This window comes from Tiliqua scincoides, chromosome 10 (assembly GCF_035046505.1).
Source record: "Tiliqua scincoides isolate rTilSci1 chromosome 10, rTilSci1.hap2, whole genome shotgun sequence".
In the NCBI taxonomy this organism is placed as follows: domain Eukaryota; kingdom Metazoa; phylum Chordata; class Lepidosauria; order Squamata; family Scincidae; genus Tiliqua; species Tiliqua scincoides.
This window is the reverse complement of record NC_089830.1, coordinates 10121073-10139519: the sequence shown is the minus strand read 5'-3', so window position 1 is coordinate 10139519 and position 18447 is coordinate 10121073. Positions and strand designations below refer to the sequence as shown.

Sequence of the window (18447 nt, the reverse complement as noted above, 5' to 3'; positions counted from 1 at the left end):
TAATAGTCATGACATGAAGTGAATAATAATAATGGCCAGAAAATAAATGCAGTGAATATTTCCCCGCAAGCAATGCAATGGATAAAATTCTGCATCAAATGGTATATAATATGATGGCTCTTCTTCTTAGCGTTGTTCCTGCTCTATGGTGGGGTCTGCTTGGTATATAGCATGATGCCATTATTCCTAAAAGCCATGATTTCCAGAATTTTGGTCACTAGGTTGTCACTCCCACCCCCAGCCCCAGGATGTCTCATTGGCCTGTTTTGAGTTAAGGCAGTGGTTCTCAAACTTTTAACACTGGGACCCACTTTTTAGAATGACAATCTGTCCGGGACCCACCAGAAGTGATGTCATGGCTGGAAGTGACATCATCAAACAAATTAAATAAGGGGAAGCCAGCCCTGTTTCACCAAGTGAATTTTCTCTGAAGTCTGCCTGCAATAACACCCCCCAAAAAATATCAGTGAGATTTTCAGCCCTCCCAGTGCCCAGTTCAGTGTAAGTTCTTAGGTCAAGCATATCACTATCAAGACCCACCTGGCTTTACCAGACTAAAAATAAGTAAAACTTCACCTTATCAACTGAAGCCTCTGTTTTGATCCTTTGATCCTTCTTAGGGGGGGGGGGGAGGCTGCCTTCTGGAGCATTTATTGAGCTCCACTTTCATCAGATTGGGACCATGCAGATAGCCTTGCATTCCCCTTTGCCTGACCTGACCAGGAGCCAAGGCACGTTTGCTTATTCGCAAGTAAACGTGACTGTGTGGCTTACTTAAACTTTCCATAGAGCTGAATACATTTGTCTGCTTGGAGGGAGGGACTTGCTTCTTGGGTGTTTTTGGGGGTCTGCTTTCATTGGATAGGAACCATTCTGGTGTTGTTGGATTCCTCTCAGCCTGCCCTTTTCAAGGGACTAAGGCAAGTTCGCCTATTTGCGAGTAAACACATGATATGGCTCGGTTTCACTTTCCATAGGGCTCCATGCATTTTTTTGTTTCTGTTTTTTTGGCCATAACTTTTGATGGAAAGGAGATATTTCACTCTGGTTTTTTCCATTGCATTCAGCTGAGAATTCCGCATCCAACAGTATATAGCATGATGGGGTTATCTGTAACCTCCGTGATGTTAGTGATGTTGGGTCATTTGTGGTGTCACCCCCCCCCCGGCTGGTACCTGGGGCGGATCACCCCCCCCCACCCCTTGCAAGCTATACCACTGCCTGAGGCCTCCCTGGGGGCCTAATGCTTTCTCCTTCTAGCTGCTGACTGAGGAGGCTTTCCTCGCAGAATAGGATGATGATGATAAGCAAAACTTTAGCAGAGGAATGAACAGCATTTGTCTGATGGTACCATGTGCAGGTACTGGAATCAGTAGCATTAATTTCAGATTTTTTTCTTATTGATTTAAATCAATGATGGGTTCAAAATTATTGCCCAGGAAGTATCTCTAAACTAGCTCACACGTCTGCATTGGTGATTGAACCACTTCTTAAGGTTACAACCCAATCCCCTCTCTCGCCAGCCTGGGCCACACAATGCTGAGGTCAGAGCAAACACTGCCTGTTCTTGGGGTATGTGTGACAAAATGGCCCAGGAGAAGTAACAATCTTTTTTACTTACTTCCCTGTAGGCCACCTGGCTCTTCTGCTGGTGTAAATTCTAGGAGACTCCAGGGGTCGGTTCTGAGCCAGGAAGGGGGGAATAAGATCTCGGCATGCACCACTGCAATCTTCCCCCTCCTACTCCCAGCCTGGCTCTCTCCCCATCCTGAACTGCCCTGAATCACTCCTGCTGCCAACCTACCTGCTCCATGCTGTGGCCTGCCACTGTTGGCAAGGGGCTTCTTAGCTCCTGCTCTGTCCTCAGAGAGCCACCTGCTGTTGGAGTGGTTCATGCAATGATGGGCCCAGACTGATGCTGACAGACCACAAGATCCGTCAGCGTAAGGTCCTGATAGTTACGGACCATTGTTGTCTTAAATGGAGAGTTTAAAAATACTGACGAACCAGAACTAAACCCATTTTTAAAGGCTTGACTTCCTGTATCAGCTCCTGCTTTATCTAATGTTACACAAAAATAAGACCAGGTTCTTTGTCAAATGTTGAGCATAGCAGAGGTTCCTTCTCTTATAGAGGCAATCTGCCTTGAGGACATGGTTGACCCACCCATGATACCAACTGAGATGGTTGCCTCAGGCAGCAAATTGGTGGGGGTGTCCACCTCCAACTGCCCGCTTTCCTCCACTCACTGGATTGGAAAAGAGGAATGGAAGAGAAGGGAAAATGTGAAGGAGGGCAGTGAGCTAGAGCACTGGAGTCACCTCTCCTCCACACTTTATTTTCTGCTGTATCCCAGTCATCCCTTTCCAATCCAAGGAGTGGGAGGAGGACCAGAGGCAGGTCCATCACCAGATAGGGCAGGTTGGTCTTATGCCGGAATTGGGCCAGCGCTGCTTGAGGGAGTTTTGGGTGAACCGGGAAAAGGTTTTAGATGTCAACCATGTGAGGGCTCATCCCTGTACAACAGATGAGCAGCTTAACTTGAGCCATGCATCTCACTTAAATTGGGCTAAGCACGTCCCGTCTCAATTCTCTGATTCAACACCCCTGTTCAGATTGCAGCTGGAATGGCCTACATCGAGCGAATGAACTACATCCATCGGGACCTGCGGGCAGCGAACATCCTTGTTGGTGACAACCTGGTGTGTAAGATCGCAGATTTTGGCCTGGCCCGCCTCATTGAGGACAATGAATATACAGCGCGCCAAGGTAAGCTGTTGTACATGCTCTGTATGGAGGGCACAGTGGCATGACTGGAGTGAAATCTAGCCATAGCCAATCCCCATTGCCATAGCAGACCAGGTCACTGATCCAGACACATCAGGCAATTTTTCAAACAAACAAATCAGGAACGTGTCATGAACCAGAAATTAAATAGGCCTATTCTCCAGTCTGTTTTTCCACTAAAGCAGTGGGTTCTCAAACCTTTTAGCACCGGGACACTTTGTAGAATGAGAATCTGTTGGGATCCACCGGAAGCCAGTGCTGGAAAGCACTGACATAAGGGGTTAGGATTGTGCCCTTAAACTACATTAAAAGTTTACAATAAGTCTGAATGTTGCAGAAATGGACAGACTTTCAGAGATTTTGGTTCAACAGTGAAAACTGACATGGATTGAGCAATGGAAACCATTTTATACTTGGTTGAAAATGAATATTAAGAAAGTAAAGTACAGGGCATTTAGCTGAATCTGGTATAATATAGATGATATGATATGAATGTTAAATGATATTAAGAGATAAAAGTAGAAAAGAAATTGGATTAGGAGACATGCAGTGATATGTTAGTTAAAGTGACATGATATTCTGCACCCCCAAATGTATGCGTATGTTTAGTGTTTGCTTATTGTGTTGTGGTGTTCGTTGCATTATGTTTTTGTTTTTTTCTAAAACAAAAAGAAAAAAGTTTACAATAAGTCTAAAGATGTATTTAAAATAAAGATGAAAGCCTCCTAACCTTCCAAAGCAGTTGCTAATCTGTGTGTGTGTGTGAGTGTGTGTATATATATATATATATATATAATTCCCTAAACTCCCCAGAGGCTGCAGTCCTATCCACACTTACCCAGGAGTAAGTGCCATTGACTATGATAGTTAAAAGCAAACACATAGTAGCCTGTTAAAAGAACAGATCTGTAACATTTCCCCAAATGAAGTCGCACACCAGTCTGATATATTAAAAATAAAATACAAATTGAAATGAATGAGAACTCACCTGAAATTGGCTCATGACCCACCTGCTGGGTCCCGACCCACAGTTGGGTTGTGAGTCGATTTCAGTTTGGGTCCCCATTCATTTCAACGCGTACTTTATTTTTAATATATTGATGCACTGCACTAGGGGCCCAATCCTATCCAATTTTCCAGTGCCAGTGCAGCCGTACCAGTGGGGTGTGTGCTGCATCCTGTAGTGGGGAGGCAGTCACAGAGGCCAACTCAAGTTATGGGAACATTCGTTCCCTTACCTCGGGGCTGCATTGCGGCTGCACTGGTGCTGGAAAGTTGGATAGGATTGGGCCCTAAAGCATCACTTTTGCTTTCCTTAGCTTCTTGTTTCTTTGACGCTGCCCCTTTTCTTTTTTCTGCCATGGAAAATGGCCATCTCTGATTTCCCAGGGATCACTTTGTTCCCATGCTTTGGCATTGCTTGTCAGCAGGCCAGCAAAACGAGCAAGCAGCTGAGTCTGGTAAGTTGTAGATATCTTTCTTTTCCCTCTCTCTAACCCACCTCCTTTCCGACAGGTGCCAAATTCCCCATCAAGTGGACAGCTCCGGAAGCTGCTCTTTATGGCAAGTTTACCATCAAGTCAGATGTGTGGTCCTTTGGCATCCTCCTGACGGAGCTTGTGACGAAAGGAAGGGTACCCTACCCAGGTAAAACAATCTGGGGGTGCAGCAGTCTCCCCAAAACATGTCTCACAGTTGGCCATGCCAGAGTACTGAGAACTGACTGTATCTTGGGGAGGTTGAAATTATGGATTTCTGAATGCATGCCAGAAATGTGCTAGTGGTTGGGACCCTGTGGTTGGGAACCCTGCTTCCTGCTCTGCTGTCCTTAGCAGTTTGCAATCTGAAGCATCAGCAGTAGTCACCTTCACAAATTGCCTTGCAGCAGGGCTGCTTCTAGGAACAGAGGGCTACTATGTGGAGGTCCTACTTGTTTTATTTTCCACAGGTATGAACAATCGAGAAGTGCTGGAGCAAGTGGAGCGGGGATATCGCATGCAGTGCCCTGGGAACTGCCCTCCATCATTGCATGAGCTGATGGTGCAGTGCTGGAAAAAGGAGCCTGAGGAGCGCCCGACATTTGAATACCTCCAGTCCTTCCTTGAAGACTACTTCACTGCCACAGAGCCTCAGTACCAGCCAGGGGACAACCCATAACAGAGGCTGGGGTGGCAGCTGGGACTCTTGAGCACGGAGAGCTTAGGCTCCCTTAGGGCTTCAGTGGGGTTGTGTCTCTCTGGGACTGGCCGGACACAGAGAGCTGGGGCCAAGGGCCCCTTTTTGTACAACTGTGGTTGGACTCTTTTTTTAAAAAAAATAATTTCACTTTGGGTTTTTTGGTTGTGACTTTGTGTTTTAAGCTCTGCCTCCTCCTGGGTGACTGCTGCACCCTGTGTTCGTGATATGAAGAGGATCATGAGCCACATCTAGGATGCGGGGAGGGAGAGTAGACTTTGCCTCTCTGAAACAAAGTGATCTCTTTTTTCCTTCCCTTCTCTTGGGGCTGGCCCATCCATGAGGTGAACTGAAGTGGTTGCCTCAGCAGGCAGAGAAAACCCAGAGCCAGCCTTCACTCACCTGTCTCCTCCCAACCTGTAGCCCACCTCTCTCATCCGCACCAGTCACACTTTCTCTTTCACTCCATTCTCTGCTTCCTTTTCAAATTCAGGGGGTGGGAGGGGAAAAGGAGTAGCAAAGGTGATGACTTGTGCATCAACAGGTGAGGGGAGTGGCATGTGATGTGGAAGGTGAAAGCAGGAGCATTTGGCACACTGGCTCAGGCAACTAAAGGTCATGTGATGGCCTTGCTTCCCCTCCTATATCATAACTCAGAGGTGAACATGTGTTTTGCATGCAGACAAACTCAGGTTCAATCATGACCATCTCCCTTGCAGAATCTGAGATAGGAGGATTAGAAAAGAACCCTGCTGAGACCTCAGTAAGCTGATGCCCATCAGAACAGATTATAAATGGACCGAAGATGTGATTCTGTAAAAGGCAACTGCGTACATCATACTGGAAGGTATTCACGATAATTAGACAGCAGAGGTGATAATTAGACATTCTGAGGTGGCATGCCAGATGCTGACCCCTTCCTTGTGATGTGCCAGCCTCTGCTGCTCCCATGCCCTGGATTGGGAAAGGAGAAGGAAATTAGTGGAACAGGAAGTGCAGAGGAGAAGAGAATGGCGGACTAGAGCATCAGTGATTAGCCCACCACTTTCTTCCCACTTCCTCTTCCATTCCATTCCCCTTCTTCCTTTTCCTCCAAGGGGTAGGAGGGAGAGGAGCAGTGGTGACTGTTAGGAGGTGAGTAGAGGTACAGAGGGGAACATCCCTGTCAGTCAGCTGTGCCAGTCTCACTGATGGCCGGATCCTGTTGAAATAATATTTTCCTCCCTCAGTATGCACTTGGAGCATCTCAGAGAAACAAATTGTCTTTTGTAGAAACTAAGGCTTCTGCAGTCAGAGTTGTCACCTAATGAGAAATTTCTTTTGCCCGTTTCAAGGCCACGTTCATCAAATCTAGATAGTAACCTGACATTTCGCCCTAAACTATGTACAGCATTATCAAGGGATTATTAAAAAAAAAACTAAGCTGACACCTGGAAATTCTGAAACCCTCTAGGGCAATTCTGAAATCCACAGCCCCTTGCAGACTGGGGCAGGCGGACAGGTCAGCAGTAGCTGAACACACCAGTGGTACTGAGCATCAGATCAGCATCGACCAGACGCTGTAAGAGAACAGTTATATTGGGCACGGATCTATAGAGAGGCCATTGAAATTCATAAGCACCACCAGTACATGAATAGGAACGAGGAGAATCTTAGTCTTAGCCACGCGTGGACTCTGGTGCTCAGAAAAATCAGTGTTTTAAGATTCAATAAAGAGCAGGTTGAAAGAACAGGTGCCTTTAAGAAAAAAAGGAACTGAACAACAAAGTGGGATAGCAGTAATGAGGTAATGGGGGGGGGTGGGATTAGATCAACAGCTAGTTGATAGTTAAGCCTGACTATAAATGCGCTTGCTCTTGTTCTGGCATTTAGATGGGAGTAAGCTTTGCTGCAGGCAGGTTGTAATTGATCTATGTTTAGGGGGTCTTTGGAAATTTTGGCAGAGTTATTTGCCTAAGTTTTTTGGTTTCATGCAGTAGAGCAGTCATTTTCAACTGCAGTACTGTGGCACACTGGTGTGCTTCATCTGCAGGTGTGCCATGGGAGTTTGTGGGAGGGTCATTTATTAGTAGGGCCATTGGGCGATGTGAGTCCCCCACCAACAGCATTGTCAATTGTCAAAAACTGTAGGTGTGCCTTTAGTACCTTGTCAGTGTACCATGAGATGAAAAAGGTTGAAAATAACTGCAGTAGAGTGTGACATTCTTACTATATTTTATACATCTATATTTCCAGATGTCAGTTTACCTGTAATTTCTTCTTTTTAATCTCTTGATAATGCTCTACATAGATTAGGATGAAATGTTGGGTTACTATGGAAAATGAATTTCTCAAATTGTCTTTGGATTGTAGGCCTTTCACTTGGTGAACTCTGCCAAGGTGAAATTAGTTGCAGGTTGCATGCCATAATTAAAATCTGCTTTCTAGGCTTTAATCAATAGGCCCAACAAGGTGTCCACAAATGTCAGTACAGATGATTTGATTGTGTCATGTTGTCCTCCCTTCTCTCTCTCTCTCTCTCTCTCTCTCCTTATCCTTTCATTTTAACCAGAGTCAATCTTATTAAAGCCATAATTCACTGGCTGAATGATAGCAGTGGACAGTCTCCCAAAATGCCACTTCAGTGGCAGAGAGAAGTTACAAGGGTACGATGGGTGCCATGTCTACTTTCAAGTTCCACTGAGTGAGAGACCAGAGAGGAGGACCAGTGGAACTGTGAAGGGTCTGTTCTATACTGGTGCTTTCTGAAAATGAGATTATGTCCCTTAAAATATATGGAGAAAGGTCAACATCCAAGGAAATTAATGAGTTGTGCAATATTAGCCCAATGGACTTAGGCCACTTTTTAAATAGCCATTCCTCCTGCACAAGGGGTGCTGGGAATGGAAGCTCTGTCAGAGGCATGCTTGGAGTATCTAACAAAGAATTCTTAGCACCTTCACCCAGCTAAAATTACCAGAATTCTCTGAGTGAAGCCATTAGAATTTTTTTTTTTTGCTGGTCTTTTGCTGACAGACATGTCTCGAGGCATATGTGAGTAAAAGTGGATGCAACAGTGCAAGATTATGGGCCCAATCCTATTCAACTTTCCAACACTGATGCGTCCATGCCAATGGGGCATGTGCTGTATCCTGTGATGGGGGAGCAGTTACGGAGCCATCCACAAGGTAAGGGAACATTTATTCCCTTGAGGCTGCATTGCAGCGGCATCAATGCTAGAAAGTTGGATAAGATGGGGCTCTATGTTTGATTTCAGTTGGACCTGCAACCTAATTCAGTGCAGGCTGATCCAATGCAAGGCCCACTGAGTTTGACAGAGCTGACTCCCAAGTAAGTTGCTTTAGCCATGCTTAACTGGTGAATAGGACCAAAGTTATTCTGTGTAGAATATGGAAAGCTTCATCCCAAACAGAAAGGATGGTAGGCAATTGTCTGGAGGCCCATCCCTAAATTTGCTTCTACAGTCTTAAATCTTAGATTAATTCCTGCTACAAGCAGGGGGTTGGACTAGATGACCCTGGGGGTCACTTCCAACTCTATGATTCTATTCTCCCATAAGCTAAGCTGAGAGCCAAGATTCTGGAAGGCAGGAAAGTTAAAAAGGGACTCTGAAGATGAGTGAGTCAGGTGGACAGGTGCAGTGTCTCAATGTGAGGCTTTCCAGCATCATCACTAGTTTCTTCCTGAAGGTTCTTCCTAAACTTCCTTCCTAAACTGAGTAAGTCCTTCCTCAGCTTCCTTTTGTCCCAGAAGATGCCATAGGGGCTCATGAGGCCTGTCTCTCTGGGAAAAGCCCCTTGTGGAGAAAAAAATGTGAAACTTTTTGGAGCCAAGCATTCAGGGTCAGCCTTCCCATGAGAATTGGTGCAGCAGTCACTTGGGGTGGTAGAGTAACCTGGGAGCAAATTCTGCCACTGGTACCTGTCAGCAGTGCCTGGCCCACCACCTCTAGAGTCTCCTGGCCAATTAAGAAATATTGCTGCTGCCAAAGGGCTGCTCCTTCCATCCTCACTCAGCTCCCCTTCATGCATGCACACTGCTGCTAGGCTGAACTTTGGAGTAGCCAGCTAAGTGGGAGGTGGGAGCTCTCTGGTCTCTCCAAGCCACCTGCTCGCCTGGTGTTGCTGCCTCTCTCTCCACCCATCCTCTCACCCATCCTCTCTCCACCTCACCTCTCTCCACCTCACCTCTCGACCCATACTCCCAGCGTGGTTTCTAAAACACCCTGCCCAGTGTCCAAAACACCCAGCTCATCTCATTAGGTACAGGCAGGTTTGATTCCCCACCTTCCCACCACACCTGACTTGGGATAAATAAAGATGTGAGATCAGTTGAGATAGAGAGAGATTAATGTTCATCACTGCAATCATTTTTATCAGAGTGAGCAGAGCCCAGCTGGCCACAGACAGACCCCAGGCAAAGGAACTCTGTCGAGTCTCGGTTCTAGTCAGTGTCTAGCAAAGGGAGAACATCAGGCCAAAGGCCCATCTAGTCCAGCTTCCTGTATCTCACAGTGACCCATTAGATGCCTCAGGGAGCACACAAGACACCTGTGTCCCGGTGCCCTCCCTTGCATCTGGCATTCGGAGGTAGCCTACTTCTAAAATCAGGACGTTGCACATACCTGTCATGGCTTGCTAGCTCTTTGCTAGCTCTCCAAGATGTGCTAGCCAATCTGAGAGTGCCCAGGGGGACATGTTGAGGGGGGGCATAGGATATCAGCGGCACCATTGATGCTTGTATCCGCCCCTGCCCTCCCCAACCTGCCTCCCAGCAGCCCTGATTCCTAGCCCAATCTGCTCTGCTCAGTCCTTCTCCTCACCAGCTCACCTTCTTTGGCTGTGTGCTTCAGTGGCGTGCATGCGCTGTCACCAGCCTTTCACACTGTTGGCCCTGTGGCATGCATTGTCACTGCAGCACTGATAGGAGTGGGCCTTCTGCTGACAGAATGCTCATTCCATCAGTGAAAGGCACCTGTAGGATTCATGGAAAATATAAGTCATCCCCACATCCTGCAGGTCATAACTTTACAAGCCTTCTCTTTTTTTTTTCCCCCTAAACCAAAATCCCACAAACATGTCAGTCTTTCCTCACTATAATGATGAGTATTAATATGTTTTGAGCATGCAAAGCACTTCATCTTAATGCAATCCTTAAAACAACCCTGCAAGGTAGTATTATTATTATCCCCACATTGCAGATGGAAAGACTGAGAGGGAGGGGCCTGCCTAAGGCAAGTTCAGGTGAGAATCAAATAGGGAGGTTTTGATTTGCAGCTCAGTTTCATGAAGCACAAGCCTGTGCCTGTCTACACAGTAGGTGTCACTGAGTTTAGTGGGACTTACTCCCAGGTATGTGTGCCTAGGATTACAGCCTTAGTCCTGCTAAACCAGATCTCTCAGGAAAAGTGCTCCAGCCCTGCTTCCTTTTCTTTTGGAAACCAGGAGTATGGTATCCATTAAGGTTGCCTGTGTCCTTCTCACAGTGCCTTTATTTTTTTTTCCTTAAAATTTAAAACAATGAAAGGAATGAAACAAATAAATATGGAAAATGGGTGCCATGATGTGACACCTTTCTCTCCCCCCCTCCCATGAGACAGCTTGCAGGTGTGAAGCCCAAGGGAATTTCCAGGTGTTGTGTTGTCACCTTTATCATTGGCTTCTTTATTAACATTATTATTTTTTATTATTGTGGGGGGGGGGGGGTGCCATATTATCCTGTACTTCAAGGCAACAAAATGTCTTCAGCTGGTTCAGTAACTTTCTGGAGAAGTTCAGGTCTCTGTGATGCTTTGGATTATAAAATTGTACATTTCTCTAAGATTTTTAAGACAGGGATTCATTCGTAGGAATGGCAGGAGAAACCCGAGGCCAACAGAGTTGGGGGAACAAGCCTAGGCAGAGGTGGGCTGTAGCCTTCTCAGGCTGGGATAAGCATCTCCAAAGTAGCAACACATAATTTATTATAATTTTTTTAAACAGGGGCAATTGTCAGATATGACAGGAGAGTCAACCAAGTGAAGTTCTCACCTCTGAGTAGGGTTACCAGATACAAAGGGGGACAGAGTGCCTTTCAACCCTTGTATAGAAGAGGGAATTTTGACAGATGCAGCTCAACATGGAAGGGTTTTTAAAGCCCTCCTCTATACAATGGTTAAAGGTATCTGCATTCTGTCCCCCTTTGTCTCTGGCACCTGTCTCTGTCTCTGCTACATCTGAGTAAAGTGCAGTTCAGACAAGCTCTCTGGGATGAGACACCATGGATGTTGGTAACATGTGGACAGCTTCAGGGGAGTGGCCACATGTGAGATGCTGGACCCAGAGAGAATCCCCCCCATGTGTTCATGTCCCTTGGAGCTACCCTTTCTATGCGATGTTGTTAGGTTTTTTTAAAAAAGGAAATTATGTACATAAAGAGAAATAAAGTCTTTCTAACAAGAGAGGCAGTGTGCAAGTCTTTGCCAGGCGTAAAGGAGAGCAAAATGTATTCTGCATAAAGTCAGGAAGGAGATTGGAGTACCTGTTGCAAATGTGCTGAATTGTTCTGTAAAGGGGAACTCGGTTTGTGCAGTATTTTGGACAAGCGAAAAGCTGGTCAGTTTCATGCTGTGCACTCATGCGTGTGTAACTGCCTCCCCTGCGCTCCTGCTCCTTTCCCCTTAACTCTGCTCATCAGCAACACCACAGGAGGTGGGCAGGAAGCACCCCACACACACACACACACACACACACACAAGTAGCTTGCCACTCCCCCGTTGCTGGACTGTGCGAGCAATTCCCCGTGGCTCACGTTCCTTTACATTTAGGACAGAAGCATGAATGTGAAAAAAATATTGTTATTCCTTTTCATAAATCTAAAATGTGGGACCAAGTTCAACTTCTCCCCCCCCCCCAGGAATACACTTTACCCCTTCTGTGCTGTCTCCCAGTATTTTTTCCTGCTGCTACTATTGTTTTTACTCTCCTATTCCTCCACTTTGTTCTCCCTCCCACCATGACACAAACTGCCATGCTCAGTTGGCATCAGTAGCATACCAGAGGTGGGGTCAAGGGGGTCCTGTGTCCCCAGGTGGCATGCTTAGGGGAGTGGCGCCACCATCGCCTGCCCCCACGGTGATCCTGTGCTGCTGCCGTGTTCCACACCCAAGCACCCATGAGGTGAGGAGGTGCTGGGCGGAGAAGGTACTGCAGCAGCAAGGAGGCCTTCTTACCACCACAGTATCTTCTCTGCCCCCTTGCAAGTGCTTGACTGCAAGCCACTGAGTAACTGACTGCTTTTTTACCTTTCTTTGTCAAAAAAAAGTAAAAAAGCAACCAGTCGCTCCTTGGCTTGCAGACAAGTGTCTGTGGGGGGGAAGCTGGAGAAGGTACTGCAGAGGCGAGGAAGCCTCCTTGCTACCACCGAACCTTCTTGGGGGATCCCCACCCCTCTTCTGATGGCCACTCACACAACAGTTTGTCAATGGACAATAAAAAAAATGGAAAGGCTCACAGAGACGGCTCACTTGCAACCTCTCTAAATGAGCCATCAACCTGGAAGTAATTATTGTGACATCATAGTAATTACTTCCCCCCGTAAGGGAAGAAGGGGGTGGCATGTTTAGGCATGACCCCAGAGTCACTGAAAAACTAGGTATGCCAGTGATTGGCAGTGGCTGCTCAAGCAGGCAAATTTTGGCCTGGCAAGCTGAGGTCCACTGGCCATGAATTGTGGTCTGCCATATATTCGTCTTCCTGCCCCCCATACATGTTTGCAGCCTCAGGCAGAGGCTTAGAGCAGCGCTTCTCCAAGTGTGTTTCTCCTAGGAGTCCTTGGGCTTCCTGAGTCCCCTTCAGGGGCTCCATGAACACACCATAAGTGGCTGCCATCTGCTTAGTGCTGAGCCACTCTGTGCATGCACCAGTGCTCTGGGGCTCTCTTTGCATGCACCAGTAGTGTTCCCCAAGACTTTGTTTAGGAATGTAAAATGCTCCAGAGACTGAAAAGTTAGAGAACTGCTGACTTACAGTATCTCTGCTGCTGCCACATGAAGAGAAAGGAGAGGAAGTCCCTTGCTTACCTCACATGCAACCATGAGCAGGGCATTGCTAGAGGGACACAGTAGGCAAAGCATCTCTGTGCACTTCATGCAGAGGCACATCGGCCATAGTAATTTCTGTCTCTTGGTCACACTGGAGACAGAAGGAATGTCGAAAACATACCAATCCAGAAATCACATCAGGTTCTCTAGGAACAGTATGAGCCCAGCTTTGACTACATTTGAAAGCACCATGCATGTGTAGATCAGGGGCACTGCTAGGGCGCGGAGGCTGCAGGCTGCCCAGGGTGATGCACACATGGGAGGGGTGATATCACTACTCGCCAAAATTTTTTACAATCTTGGTATTTTCAAATGATACCATCATGTTATATATCATTTGATGCGTAATTTCATGCGGAATGCAATGAAAAAAACAGTGTTGGGATATCTCTGTTCCATCAAAAGTTATAGCAAAAAAACCAGCGGGTGGTACATCACCATGGCTACTGTATGGGGTGTTGGGAGGAGGTCCTCATGGGAGGAGGTCCATCATAGAAGGGACGTGCTGGTCACCTGCATCAGGTGACACAAGCCCTAGTGACACCACTGTGTACATCAAATCAACTTTCCTTTCTCTTTTATTTAATGCCACACCATCATTCAGGGGATAAGAGAGGCATGTGGACATTTGCAACATCACAGCAGAAGCCTTAGGTAAACCTTCCCCTTTTAAGGAGACTATCAGAATTGAGGGGTATGTGTGTGTGTGCATAATGGAAATGTGCAAGATCCTTTGAGGAGATCAGGTGTGGTGTCAACAGTGGTCCCTTGCTCTGCCTTGGATTGCAGTGAGTATGCTGCAGCTGCAGCCACTTGGAGGCAAAAAGGCCCACAGGGATAAAAGTAGCACCTGGAGGAAGTAGCACCTGTGGGTGTAGAAAGAAGGAAGTTGGAGAGACTGGAAGGAATGAACTTGGAGGAAAGAGAATGGACTTAATGAATGGAAACTGCTGGCACAGAGACTGCTGGAGACTGGTATGTGGCTGCCATGCCCAAGACCTGCTGAGAACCAAGGTGTTGCTGTGATGGCTGGAGGAGGTGCTGGCAGGAGAGGGGAGGAAAGAGGACCGCTGCAGGTTGAACAGGCGAGCTACCCTGACGGTGGTGCAGTACCCAGCAGTGATTTCTGCAGAATTAGGGTCATTTTGAGTGAAGAAGGGAAGTAGTTGGCTTAAAGTGGGCACAAGTTTGGAAAGGGAATTTGGCAAAACTGAGTGAGTGAGAGCATTGACAGAGCAGTGAAATAGGCTCTGCCCTCTCCCTATGGTCCATTTGTCCTGAGTGATACGTGGCTTATGATTTAAATGAAGGCAAACAAGATTCAGAACAGATCCATTTTGCTAACACAGGTTCCATCTACTCAAATGGGTCAGGCTCACAAACAGATTGAGGGTTACTAGATCCAGGCCCAGAAATAGCTCCCGTACTACATCCTTGTCAGAGTTGTGCAGAACAGAAAATGCCATCCAGTGGGGCCTAGCTGGCGCCAGATTAGCTAGTCCTTCCCATCAGCCTGGTGGATTCTTGCCAAATGTCAACCCATGCGGGGCTGCCCTTCTCTACACCCTTCTCACCCAGCCCCCAGCTCCTTAACAGCCGGGCATAGTCCCCTTGCTTGTGGACGGCAGTGCAGTTAAAATGGCTTGGCACCCAGGATGTCAACATGCATGGCTGTGAGGACAGTGCAGCTAAGCAAAAGGCCAACTCGCCAGCCCGTGTCCCTTCTCTGGCCAGCTGGTGCTCCTGGCAAAGCCTCCTCCTCTCCCACATTGTGATCCAGAGCTGGCAACACCTAAGTTCACACTGCCACTGATTTGCAGGACCAGGCTACAAAACACAGCCGGCCTTCCCTGCTGCCGCCGCCGCCATTATCAGTGCGCTGACAGTCAAGCCATCTGCAGAGGCCATGTGGCGCAGCCTCCTCTCGCCGCCAAGCTTGCTGGGGAGTTGTTGTCTTCCTGCTGAGCCAGCTGGCTGTGCGGAAAGCACAGGAGGGTCACAGGGTCAGGGGAGTGAGGTGGGCGCTTCAGCAGGGGAGGAAGGGAAGTGGCAGGCCAAAGCTGAGCAAAAGCACACCAGGTTCGGGGCGGGGGCGGAGGGGGGAGATCAGCCTTCAGTCAGACTGGTGCAATGCAGTGTGGCAGATGAACTTGGCTGATGCTATGGCAGGCACACCGAGCAGGGAGCTTTGCAGGGAGAGTCTCTGGCAAATTCTCCCAACTGACATGTCTTGTGAGCACAAAAGCCCCGTTGCATTGATGTTTCCCCTAATCCAATAATTCCCAACTCTGAGCTGCAGCCCTGTTACATGCTGCGAGAGAAAGGCAAAGAGTAGCACTGGAAACAAATGAAGCAATTGGGAGTTCTTGTGAGCCAAAAGCACCAGCTGGGGGGGGGGGAGAGAAATGCACTGCTGCCCGAATCGCTAGTCTGTCCACCTCCTTCCAATCACGGGGCAAATGCTTCTGTCTGGTGTGACTGAAGTTGTATTCCTATCCACACTTACCTAGGAGTAAGCCCTATTGACTAGAATGGGACTTACTTCTGAGTAGACATGCATGGGCTTGGGGTCTGAGTGATCCAGTCATTTCTGGGGCACAAACCATGATTTCCCTGAAGGAGGGAGCCCATTCTGTCTCCGAATGAGTCCCTGCTCTAAGTGACCTCCTTCCTAACAATAGCAGGCTAAAATTAGTGACTCATGCCAATGGTACACCAGAGAACTGAGCTTCTCTCAGGATGGATAATTTTAAAGTGCAACCAGATGAAACACAAAGCCCATTCACCGCTCTGTGAAATGTATAGGTACTGTATATATGGCTGCAAGCATATTGGGTGAATTGAACACTGGTAGATGCTCTTTTTTGTGACTGATCAGCTGTTGCTATCCATGCATGCCACTATCAGTGCTGCTGCTGCAGTTATTGCCTCTCCCTTGCCTGCCCAGCTGTTGAAGAAACCAGCTGGGTGAGGAAAGAGGGGAATGCAGCTCTCACATGTGCTGCTAAGTCAGGTATCTCCCATTCTGTACCTGCATCTTTGGTTCCTTTTGCCTAAGAACAGAAATAATCAAAGACACAAGTAGACTGGTAAAAGATAGACGGGAGAAAGATTGGTGCTTGATGGTCAGGTGCGTGTTCCTCAAGGATATGGAAAGTAAATGTCAATTTACTGTTTACTTGATAGTTTACACATCCAACATTTGCACAACAACAACAAATACAGTTCATGATCATCCATTTATTGTATTCATGTTCGACCTCTGAAGTCCAGACATTTTCACTCCTTGTCAATTCCTTTACATAGCAAAGCAAGTTTCAAGTCAACGAGCTTCATGAAAGAATCTTGGATTCTCTTTTAAGGGATTATGAGTGCAGATTTTGATATCTTTGTATTTCATTCATGCATTTAAATCACAAAGACACGATGGACAAAGCAAATAAATGCAAAAATTTTAAGTGAGTTCTTGAGTTCTCCAAAACACTTTATCAGGCTGGATGTTAACAAAGCAAAAAAAGGCGGCGTGTAAGATCCTGCAACACTGCAGGTTGTGACAGTCGTAAACTGGAGTAAAGCAGGAATTAAGCAGACTCAATAGAGGTTAGCGTCATTAGGGACTGGACAGGATCTCATATTTAAAAAATGATTCCAATTCTCATTTAAATAAAATATTACATTTTGACTTTAACACTTTTTTTTTTTAAAGAAACCTTCACCTTGCACCTGGAGCAGGTGTTCTATTCTAGAGAGGGTGTGAGAATGCAAGCTGCAGAAAAGGAGTCCAGGAGGAGGCTTGCTTGACTCCTAAGTCAAGCTGCAGATATAACGCACCCAGTTTAGGTAATAAGCTGGGTCAACCAGGGCAGAACCTGGGTCAGCTCCCAGGGCACATTCTCAGGACATTTGGACATGTGAGTAGCTTCAACTACAGCAGCTCCTCACTGAGTGTGTCCAAGAATGTAAGAATGCAAAAACATAAAAACTGTGTCTTCAGGAGCATTCTCTGGCTCCTCTAATGGGGGAGCCAGGCTTGGGGGAGCAGCAAGATCGCACCCACAAGGAGCTCTGCAGCCCTCACGCAGCTGCAGGTTCAGGTGGTGCCACTACCTCGTGGGAGCCTCTTGCGACACCCCCTATGACCTGGCACCTGGGGCGGCCCACCCCTCTGTCCCCTGCTTGCTATGCCTCTGGTTGGTGAGGTGTAGTGGGAAAAGGGGTCTTGCGCTTGCTTTAGACCCCTTTTTCTCAACACTTGGCAGTGGTTCAGCACCAGATTGCCCTGCAGGATCTAGAAGAGCCATGATTCTGTCTGCCCTTGCAGCTCCTGAAAATACCGGTACCCTCAAGTGCTTTGGAGAGATAAACAGGGATTTCTTGCTTTCTTGATGAGTTGGTTCAGATGGCAGCTTCTTCTGGACAGGCCAGATGCAAGGAAGGGCTGGATTTTGCTGCGGAGAAGATGGAATTTCAGCAGGTGCAAATCGGACCCAGCATAGCTCTTCTTATGTTTGCTCACCCCATGTGGCAAATGACATTTCCAGCAATTCTTCCAGCAACCCAGCAACCACTAGTACAGCAACCCTCTGCATCTGGTCACAGTATCTGCAGTTCGATGCTTGGATTGGTTCCCAGTTTCCAATTCTTTATTCAATATACAGAGAAAGAGTTGGACAGGCAGCCTGAATGGAAGAACAGGCAGACCAATCCTGAGCTGTCTGTTCTGCTGGGACTGCTGTGGCACTGAAATGGCTGCCATGGCATCCTATGCACAACAGGGCAACTGCTGGTGGCTGCTTGGGGGAAGGGGACTTTCATCCCCCTGGGCAAGGGAGGTAGCCCCACAATGGGACTACTCAATTCTGTGGCAGCCCTTGTTGGCAACCTTCAGTCTCGGAAGACTCTGGTATCGCGCTCTGAGTGGTGGTTCTGGAACAGCGTCTAGTGTGGCTGAAAAGGCCGATTCAGGAGTGACAATCCCTTCCACACTGGGAGCAAGTGTAGTGTGTCCCTGGTCTGTCTCCCGGGCTATGGGCCTTCCTTCTTTGCCTCTTTGCCTCAGACTGTTGGCCAAATGTCTCTTCAAACTGGAAGAGGCCATGCTGCACAGCCTGCCTCCAAGCGGGCCGCTCAGAGGCCAGGGTTTCCCACCTGTTGAGGTCCACTCCTAAGGCCTTCAGATCCCTCTTGCAGATGTCCTTGTATCGCAGCTGTGGTCTACCTGTAGGGTGCTTTCCTTGCACAAGTTCTCCATAGAGGAGATCCTTTGGGATCCGGCCATCATCCATTCTCACGACATGACCGAGCCAATGCAGGCATCTCTGTTTCAGCAGTGCATACATGCTAGGGATTCCAGCACGTTCCAGGACTGTGTTGTTTGGAACTTTGTCCTGCCAGGTGATACCGAG

The 18447-nt window shown here is 47.5% G+C and overlaps 1 protein-coding gene across 2 annotated transcripts in view; it reads left to right on the top strand.

The window, feature by feature from the left end:
• Nucleotides 1-11401, top strand: part of FGR (FGR proto-oncogene, Src family tyrosine kinase) — an 83729-nt gene extending 72328 nt beyond the window's left edge. For both annotated transcript variants that reach the window (XM_066639076.1, XM_066639075.1), the window contains exons 11-13: nucleotides 2616-2769; nucleotides 4303-4434; nucleotides 4736-11401. In XM_066639076.1, the coding sequence (XP_066495173.1) occupies nucleotides 2616-2769; nucleotides 4303-4434; nucleotides 4736-4944 (495 nt within the window). In that variant the 3' untranslated portion in view covers nucleotides 4945-11401. The remainder of the gene's footprint in view (nucleotides 1-2615; nucleotides 2770-4302; nucleotides 4435-4735) is intronic.
• The last annotated feature ends 7046 nt before the right edge of the window (nucleotides 11402-18447 follow it).